A 10,122-nucleotide genomic window follows, 5' to 3' on the forward strand; every position below is an offset into this window, starting at 1 on the left:
TTTAGATCTTATTTTTTCAGTTTCAAACTTTTGGCCCCGTTGTGGCATGGGAGGGCGTGACTTCAATTGAGAGGGGTGTGGAATTGTGAGTGACAGGAGAGCAATCAGTCCTCACATGATGTTGCTTTCAGATAACAAAACTTTTGGCCTGGATTTAGCTCCATAGTATTCCACTGTGCTCCCTTTACAATTGAGATTGTAAAAAGTCAACTTGTCTCTTCAACTGGCTATGTTTCGGTGCATTTTGTATTTGGATCTGAGTCACATTTAGTAGTAAAATGCAAATTCATTTTGTAGTAAAATGCAAATTGTTTCAAAATAAATGGCATTTCGTTTCCCGTTTAAGAGTATATTTGTTCTTGTGCAGTGCTGTGCCAATGTTTTACACCTCCTAGAATTTTGATAGAAATGTAATCCATTTATATTCGATGCCCACTTACTCCAATTAAGGGTCAGAAGAAATGTAACGTTTGTTTTTAATCAAATATGTGCAAATATGCCTTTTCTGCCAACAATTGAATGTGTGTGTTATGATTTCTAATCCAATAAAATATGTATGTCTAAACTATGTACAAACTATGTGAAATTTATTTTCAAATAAAATCTAAGATGGTATGTTTGTACTGCTGTCTGGTACATGACAACACATGGAGTTCTTCTGGCTGTTCCAACTTTTGCTTGGCATTGCCGTACCCATCCCCTTCCTGCCCAGCTGCAGCTGTACATGGAGAAAATTGTGCATGGGTGTCTGTTTATTTAGAACATTTCTTGCGAAATTCAAAGCTGTGCTTAGTATCATTTAGCAAAATGCATGCAAGGTGTCTAGAGTCCCTTTATACAGAGAGTAGCGACATGACGAGTAAAAAACAAAAAAAGGGTCACGTGACTCATGGTGCCATCTTGGGGCCAAAATAGCATTCATTGTTAATCTCAATGTAAATACAGCTATTTTACGTATTTATTTATTTGCTGAAAATGCCAGGTTGCTGTACATTTGGATGCACAAATAGACACAAGAAGGGCTTCAAAATGTACAGATTCCGTTCAGATCCCAACAGAAGAAAAATTTGGGAAAATAATGTCAGCCATGTGGGATGGAAGAGACTTCATCATCAAAGTTTTGAGAGGTAAATTTATTGTTCAGTCCCATGTACAATAAAACTCACCTAAACCGTCATCATATAAACCGGATGTTTTTGTATTGTTTTCTGTGTAATAAATACAGCGTATGTAACAGATTTTGTATAACAAATTTTCACTCACATCGGATACAATGTCCTGTAAGATGTATTTCCATTAAAAACCCTTCGCATATATCGGACAGAGCAGTATGGGTGTGTACAGCAACAGAGACACAAAATTAAACTTCAATGCTGCCGCTGACACTCGCCGATTTGAGGAAAGTGAGACCAGAGTCATTTCCGTGATTAAAAGCCAGATCGTTTATTTTTTTCACACTGTGTTCAGACACGGACCCGCAGCCTGGATGTGCACCTGTTAAATCAGACACAAAAGGCTGTGATTTGACACTTTTCTGCTTTCACTCTTTCCTCTCATATTTTAATAGTTTTTGTAGTGCGCATGCCGACTACAAATGGATCAGAAAAGTCCACAAATTTACAACACGGAGTCGGAAAAAGAGATGTAGGTGATGATTGTAGAAAGAAAAGCTTGTTGAGGGTCAAATTAATCCAGAATAAAGCATAATCCAGCAAAGGAGAACTATAAAACTCACGCACATCGATGCATGACACAGAGTTACAGAGCTGCAGAAGCATAAATCAGGCTTTAAATTAATAAATCATCATGTCGTTGTCCATTCAGCTGCTCCCGTTTTTTTGTTTGGGGTCGCCACAGCGGATACAGCCAGACCCGCATTGATATTTGGCACAAGTTTTACACGGGATGCCCTTCCTGATGCAACTCCAGTGTAACCTGGAGAAACACACACAGCCGCTGGTGTTCCAAAGAGGTCTCCCATCCAAGTACTAACCAGGTCCCTCACTGCTTAGCTTCTGTGCGCTGACGGGATCAGGCTTAGACCGGCTGCAATTAAATAAATCATCATAAATTGTAAATTTGATAGCTTAACTATTTTTTGATAGTACTTGCACCTGCATGTGTTGCTGTATGTGGTTAAAATAAAAAAAAGAAGAAGATGAAAACATAAAAGGTTCATTCAGTAGTTCAGCGCAGTTGGAACCAAAACGGCGCCATGTTCTAAGTTGACGTTTCTGTCCCCATTCAAGGGACTCTATAACAACCAGTGCAGTCTTTGTTATGCTTAGGTGTGATAAGTGTAAACACTAGTTTATTATAATTGTAAAAGTGTAAACACTAGTTTATTATAATTCAGTTCTCCTATGTGAATGTTGTAGCTGTAGATATACTACGGGCACTTATTATGTCCTTTGATCATATTGTATGAAAAACAGAAAAAAGGGGAAATTTCACACTTTTGTAGTTATCTTTACAATAAAATTGTGTTAAGAAAGTTGTTCTAGTAGTCTATGATGACTTTTTCACCTTTTTTCAGCATCATTATATGCAAATATTGCCGTTTTGTGCTTGTCCCACACCCAGACTTTTGATCTTCAATGATAAAAATGAACGGTAAAGAAACGTTTTTTCGAAGGTTTTAAAATATCTCTGAATAAAATATCAGTAAAATAATCAAAACATAATTGGGATATTCAATGTCATACAACTGATGTGATTTTTTTTTAAACAAAATATAGTTGTCCCACACTATTGCCGTAATTTCCACCACAACACTGTAATGTCCCTTTAAACAGTTTGTATGAAAGATTGTTTGGGTAGTTTCTATGGAGATAAACAGTGACATCAGAGCACATGTATATAGCGCCAAATCACAACAAACAGTTGCCCCAAGGTGCTTTGTATTGTAAGGCAATGGTGTGGTGGAAATTACATTTACAAGGCCAATAGTACCTGTAGTTAAAGAATCACCCATCTGCAATCTCAAACAATCCCTATTTAAAAAAACAAAAACAAACTATAATTCCTGAAAAAAAAATGGTTTGTTTGGGTTTTTGTCCCCTCTTTTGCAGACCGAATTATGCTGCTCTTAAATTTTTCCTGCAACCTGTAAATGTTTAACAGTGGGCCTAGTGTTTGCTATGTAAAAACCACACACACTTTTTTCGGGGCAATGTCCTGACAAATAGTCTGCAGTGTGTTGTCTCGTATGACCGGTTTCTTTTTAATGGTCAAAAATGGAGGAGAGGAAGAATTTGGACAGCATGTTTGATGGTACGTACAAACTGATTCAAGACGACTTCAATGTAGACGACCAGCCTCAAGAAGAACAACAAGGTACAGTCATCACCTTCAGCATCAGCAGTACAATGTTTCTGTTTTAATAAGTTATTGAAAATTGGCCCTGATTTAGAAACTAACACTTGTAAAATAAAATATTGTAATGTGATTTTATTTGCAGTGTTTTGCAGTATATATATATATATTTTTTTTTTTAATAATTAACAAAAAAGGTCAACAACCTGTACCACACTATTTTGTTAAAAGTGTGTTGTTGCCATAGTGTGACCATATTTCTGGCCTGTATTAATTTGTTGCCTCTCTATTTAGATGTTAAAATTGTGTTGACATCTGGAAGCAGTTTGAAAAAGGACAAACATCTGGCAGTGAGCCTGATGCTGCTCGCTGCACTTCTGCTTGCTGTCGATATTGGCCTGGGTGTCTTCTGTAAGTCACTGTTAATTTATCAAATATATACAAAAATAATAAATAATGTAAAAATAATAATTTGTGGTTACAGTATTATGAGCCATAATCACAACTCCCTTTTTGAAAAATTAATTAATTAATGTAAATGTACACAATCTAAACAACTAATTTTCTCACAGTGGCTGTGCCTATTAAAATGCAAAGGAAATTAAATTTATGTCTCTTGTGGACACTGTTAACACTGTTTATTGAGATTTAACTCATTCTTTGATAGCATGCACAGGAGAAATTATTTAAATTGAAAGGATGAAGCAACAGTCTGCATTATATTTTAATTTTTTTTTTTTTTTTATTTAAAACCACCACAAATTAGGCAGAACAAACATCAACTTACAGACTTCAAATTAAATGTTTAAATATGTTAGACATCACAAGATAAAAATGAAAGCAAATTCTGATGTACTGGTGGTGAAGTAAAATAATAATAATAATAATAATAATAATAATAATTGCAATTAATGCAAAATAGTTATTAGAATTATTATAAAATTAGGTCATATGAGTAACAAATCAAAAATCTGACAAAATCAAAATATTTATAATGCTTGAATTTTATGGATTAATTAATCAAATGGTTTAACATATCAGTTTTGTCAATCAACTTGAATAGAACTATCAGATTTTACAGTGATGGAAATCAACACAAAATGATTAAATTATGAATTCAAAGTAATTCTAGATCCACATCTGGCTGGAGTTTCTGAGGTCAGGAAGGCCACCTTTCGTAGTATAGCTTAGCCTGTAGCTAAGCTAGCTAGTTCAGCTACAAGCTATAGCTTCACAGCATCAATGTGTGATCGAATGCTGTGGGACATAAATTAACACCCTTAGCAAAAAGTAGTATACTTAAAGTTAATTTTATTAAGTATGCTTCAGTATAAGTATAGCAAGTATACTACAGACTGTGTACTGTTAGTATGCTAGAAAGTACACAAATTTAATACTTTTTCAGACTAAACTGGAACATTTCAAGTTTATAAAAGTATATTTAAAGTTCGTTTTAAGTTTGCAAAAGTACACTTTAAAGTATACAAGCACACTCATTTATATGCTATCAGTGTACTTGGTATATCCCTCTTGTATGCTTAAAGTATACCACACGTACACTTATCAATGTACTTGATATATCCCTCTCCTATGCTTAAAGTAACTGCACTTATCGATTTACTGTCCTTGTACTAGTTGTACAAGTCCTTGTACTACTATTTATATACTGAAAAAATACTCCTTAAAGTATTCTTATACTTTACCGCCTTCGCTACTACTGAGTAGTCTTCTAGAATATTCTTGACTGCTAGAACTGTCCAGAATTTTCTAGAAGTTTCCAGAACGTTAAAAAAAATTAAATCAAAGTTTGTGCGGAATGTAGTCATTTTTCCATAGACTTTAGACATAAGCAGTTGAAATATAACACTTAGAAGCCAGGAACAAAAATTGTGTTACATAGTGTAATGGTCTCTCCAAGATCAAGTCCTTATTTGTAAAAATGTAAACATAGTATTTTAAACTGAGAACTAAAGTCCTTCCTTGTCAAAAAAGGTCAAAGAAAAGTGCAAACCTTTGGAACCAAAAATAAATAACTACATAAAAAAATCTGTACTTTTATGACTTCTTTTCAGTTACTTGAGTCAGTGGCTTGACTTAGTATTTCTTGCACCAAGTGCATAAGTGTTAGTACTTTGTGGCAGAAAGATGTAAAAAGTTTACTAAAGTATAAGTTTTAGTATTAAAGTATAAGTGTAAGTCTTAGTATTAATGCAGTTAGATGTAGACTTTTGTTTATACTTCTCAGTATAAGCCAAGTATACTTCACTGTACTATTCTTAAGTATATAAAATATAGTTTATAAAAAGTCACCTTCAAGTGTACTTCCTCAATTTTAGTAAAAATAAGGATACTCATAGTACACTTGAATAAACTTTTTGCTAAGGGTACACATGAAAACTAATGAAAATGAAGGAATGTAAACTATACTGCAGTAACAGTGAGTGTCCACCACTTACAGATAACAAACTTACTCAAAGGCAGAGGTCATTAATGCACTACAACGCAGAGTTGACCAAACTACAGGAGACTTACGATGAAGCGATGCAAAGCAGAGACGAAGCCCTGAAGCAGTTGGCGGCAGAGCGCAGCCAGCAACAAGTCATCAAGTGGGCGCTGGAACACCAGGAGAGAAGAAACAAAAACTACCAAAAGCAGACTGATCAAATACAAACGGATATCGCGTCACTGCAATCTCACATACCGCTATTTTGTGAGACTTTTCTCTCTGATGAATTCTATTATCCAAAAATTTGAAGTGCATTTTTATTTGTGATCCAATGAGCAAATGACGTTCCGTATTCCTCTGGCAACAGATGACGGCTGCAGACACTGTTTACCAGGATGGATTTTCATGAACTCAATGTGTTACTACTTCTCCACCTCTGAAGCGGTTCCACGTAGAACGTGGCAAGCAGCTCGAGACTACTGCAAGAGGCAGGGAGGCGACCTGGCAGTCATCGACAGCCCAGCCAAACAGGTACGTTGGCTGTGTTTCTCAACGGGCTTCATGATAGTATCTCATAGTCCACGGGCAAAGCAGGTTGTCGGTATCACTTAAGGGGACTAAATGACACTTAACAATCCAGCCTCAGTTGTACCATGGCCTACACAAAAATGTATGATAGCCATCCCAGCATGGTAGATAGCTAACACACTGGGATGGCTATCATATGTTTTTGTGCAAAAAGGTATAGTTTGGACTGAATGCTATCACGTTGCAGGGTAACATGTCATATATTGTAGATCCCAATGAACACTGATGTTGTCTGACCTTTACTTTGGAGACTGAGTGTTCAACACGGTCAAATACCTTTTGGGAATCTTGATCAGACAAATAATGTGTATACTTTTCAATATGATTGGAGCATTTTTAAATTTTGACTTCTCTGTAATTCTTCCTTGACCCCTGCCTGGCTATAGCTACCACCCTGGGATGGCTATTATACTTTTTTGTGTAGGCAATGGCACACCGAGGATGGATTGTAAGTGTTGTTAAGTCCCCTTAACCTTCAAGCGACCAAGCTATTTTCACAGCTAATATGATAGGATATAGCATCAAATATAGAAGAACCGGTGACTTGCAAATATGCTAATACTTTAAGACAAATCTCAATGAACCCATCAGTCATTCTTTGCGACAATCATCAGCTATTTTCAACCTCACTCCAGGCATCAAGAATCAGTCTCAGTGCTTGTGCAGCTGTAAATCTTGCTATTCGAGGTCTGTTGGCCATGCTTCCCTACAACACAGTAAAATATAATGATTAGAGTTGGCAAATTACAATACCACCTGAAGCTGTAATGTTGAAAATATCACAGATCTTCCTGGGGAGGTGGTGACAAGTGACCCCTCACAAGTTTGCAGTATACTTGCCACACGGATTGGCTGATCCTTGCAAAATTCTATTAACAAATGCAGGACAAATAGATTTAGAAATTCATGGTAGGAAACTTTTTTCTGATTAAAATTAGAAAAATGGTGCACAAAATATGTGCCTGGGGTCATAAATGACCTCACTCAGCCGCTTGAGGGTTAAGTAATACTGATTAGGTCAAAATTGACTACTGCCTCATAGACTTTACATGCACACACCAGTGTCACCATGCTGTGTCCTGATGTCGATTTGGCTTTTCTAATGCAACTCTGGCTGCTCAAGGAGAATGGGGCAGGGTCGGCCTTGAACCAAAGATGTTCTGTTTTGGAAGCAAGTGCACTAACTGTGTGCGCCTCATGCACTAATGTATTGGCCAACTTTACGCCTTTGTTTTGGCCTACTGATGTACCCTATTCAATTCTAAACAGTCATGTTTTTTTTTATTCTTCATATCAATGTAAGAGTTTTGAAAATATCTGCCCTGTTACAGTGCAGAAGATTGACTCAAAATTATGTCATTCATCATCATCATCATCATCATCATCATCTATTTTATTTGAGCAGAGGATAAGAAATACAAAAAACAGAAAAAAAAAACAGAAAACAATTTAACAATAACATAAAAAACAAAAACTGAATTTACTATTAACTCAGGACATTGAATCTGCTCAAAAAGGAGTGGGAGGAAGAAAACTTATTTAATCCCACCCCTCATTAAAACCTTTGCGAGTTAAAAGAAGGAAAAACAGTGGCTTTCATAGATATGAGTGAAATAAAAATTTTGTGCTACATTTCTGTAATGATATTTTTGATATTTCTCTTGTGTCAGGGTTTCATTGTGAGTTATCTGAGAAGTAAGCAAGGCCCCTTCAGACGCTTTGACGGCTTCTGGTTTGGACTGCGAGATGTATATGAAGAAGGGCTTTGGAAATGGATAGATGGAACGCCAGTGACTGAGGAGTATGTTTTATCAATCACGATCACCTATCGTCACTCAAAGAGCCAGGTTTTCATGCACACTGAAATCATTAAGACCAGTTTAGATTAATTTCATGGTTCCATTTTAAGCCATTAACTAGTTCTACGTGAATTACTTTATGGCAACCTTTGATTTTTCTCCAGGTACTGGAATGACGGCGAGCCTAACAACGTTAATAACGAGGATTGCGCAACGGTTCTAATGAAGGAAAACTTCTTCAAGGCTTGGAATGATCTTTCATGCGAACAAATGCGCCGGTGGATTTGTGAAATGAATGCTAAAGGTCTATGAATGATTACTTAGAAAAGAATTTCCACACAAATATTGACTAAAGCTCCAACTGAGAGATTTTTAGACAAATCACCAGACTTCTTACCACATCACTACTTTGACACTTACACATAAAAACACATTATGACACACATTTTTTTTTAACCTATTCCACTTAGATCTTATGGGAGAATCAGTTAACAGAAGCTCCTTTTGTTTGTTGTAAAATTGCGTAATGATAGCCATGTTTCTCAGCTGTGACAAAAGCCTCAGCAAGTACTCTGTAAAATACAGTGAGCACATGAATAAAAAGATATCATCCTCTAATTACATACTATATAATTTGAGAAAAGTTTTTGTTGTTTTTTCCACTACTCCTTCGAGGTGCGCTCCATTGTTGCTCTAATTCCATGTGCAAATTTGATTACACCAACATCTATCAAACTGAAGTGAGTTTGAGTTTGTTTTCCAAACAAAGAAAAGAACAGACAAAAGAACAGAACAAAGAACAGTTTGAATTAGATTAGATAGAATTTTATTAATCCCTTGGGAAGACTACCTCAGGGAAATTGAGGTTCCTGCAGCATTGTATGGCAGCACACAGGGTAAGAAGCACAGAGTATCAAACGTGAAAGTAAAAAACAATTTGCAAATATAAATATATAAACAAATATATGTAAATACCAGAAATACTGCTCCCTGCTGGTTTACTGGTTACTACTGTTCCTCTCCTTCCCATCCTCTGTCTTCCTGTTACTCCTCCTTCCCCTGAATGAGGAGTTGTACAGTCTGATGGCCTGAGGGACAAAGGTGCTTTTCAGTCTGTTGGTCCTGCACTTGGGAAGGAGCAGTCTGTGGCTGGAGAGGCTCCTCTGGTTGCTGATGACAGTGTGCAGAGGGTGACTGCCATCATCCATAATGTCCAGCAGTTTATCCAGTGTTCTCTTCTCTGCCACCATCACCAAAGAGTCCAGTTTCATGCCAACCACTGAGCAACCTCGGAGTTTGGGCATGGCATTGAGATCTTTGCATCTTGGGATATTCTGGTGTGAATTTGGGTGGATTTTGACTGACAAAATGCAACATATCACAGACAATTGGTGAGGAAAAAATGTGACGCAAGAAAAAAAATGGAATGGACAAAATTGATATCTTTAAGAAGTGTGAGGGTTTGTTCTGGGAAACTGTCAACAAAGCCATGCAAAACAATACAGCAATGGAAATTCCAGACCGTCACCATGCTGATCAGCTCTCTGTGTCTGTTTTAAATGATTTGGATGATCACAAGAGTTTGACTTTTACAGCAGATTAGGGCATGTGCATATTTGGATCTATGGCATCCAGATGGACATTTGTGATGGGGATGCAACATCTGTCTTACAATTTCTTGATTTAAAAATGGTGAGAATGTGCAAACTCCACACAGACAGGAACTGAGCTATAGTCCAATCAAACCCTTGGACTTACTTCCTGTGAGGCAATAGTGCTAACCATAGGTCCGCCGTGCCACTGCACTATAGTGCATTCGGAAAGTATTTTTGTTATGTTACAGCCTTATTTCAAAACAGATCATTTTTTGCCTAAAAATTCTACACACAATACCCCATAATGACAATGTGAAAAAAGTTTGAGATTTTTGCAAATTTATTAAAAATAAAAGAATTAAGGAATCATATGCACATG

General features: G+C 36.5%; 1 protein-coding gene across 1 annotated transcript; it reads left to right on the forward strand.

Moving 5' to 3' along the window:
* Positions 1–3,141: 3,141 nt before the first annotated feature.
* LOC117532215 (CD209 antigen-like protein A) lies at positions 3,142–8,921 on the forward strand. The gene is made up of 6 exons (XM_034195521.1): positions 3,142–3,336; positions 3,610–3,726; positions 5,774–6,025; positions 6,129–6,292; positions 8,020–8,150; positions 8,313–8,921. The coding sequence occupies exons 1-6, from the start codon at positions 3,237–3,239 to the stop codon at positions 8,458–8,460; spliced, it is 912 nt and encodes a 303-aa protein (XP_034051412.1). The 5' UTR covers positions 3,142–3,236; the 3' UTR covers positions 8,461–8,921.
* Positions 8,922–10,122: the final 1,201 nt, after the last annotated feature.

This window comes from Thalassophryne amazonica, chromosome 19 (genome assembly GCF_902500255.1).
Source record: "Thalassophryne amazonica chromosome 19, fThaAma1.1, whole genome shotgun sequence".
Classification (NCBI taxonomy): Eukaryota; Metazoa; Chordata; class Actinopteri; order Batrachoidiformes; family Batrachoididae; genus Thalassophryne; species Thalassophryne amazonica.

What these genes read in the sequence shown, in the direction of transcription:
- LOC117532215 (XM_034195521.1), top strand. Translation starts at nt 3,237, where the DNA reads ATGGAGGAGAGGAAGAATTTGGACAGCATGTTTGATGGTACGTACAAA. An exon ending in GCCTCAAGAAGAACAACAAG is followed by an intron (nt 3,337 to 3,609) that starts GTACAGTCATCA and finishes CTCTCTATTTAG; the next exon opens with ATGTTAAAATTGTGTTGACA. An exon ending in TCGACAGCCCAGCCAAACAG is followed by an intron (nt 6,293 to 8,019) that starts GTACGTTGGCTG and finishes CTCTTGTGTCAG; the next exon opens with GGTTTCATTGTGAGTTATCT.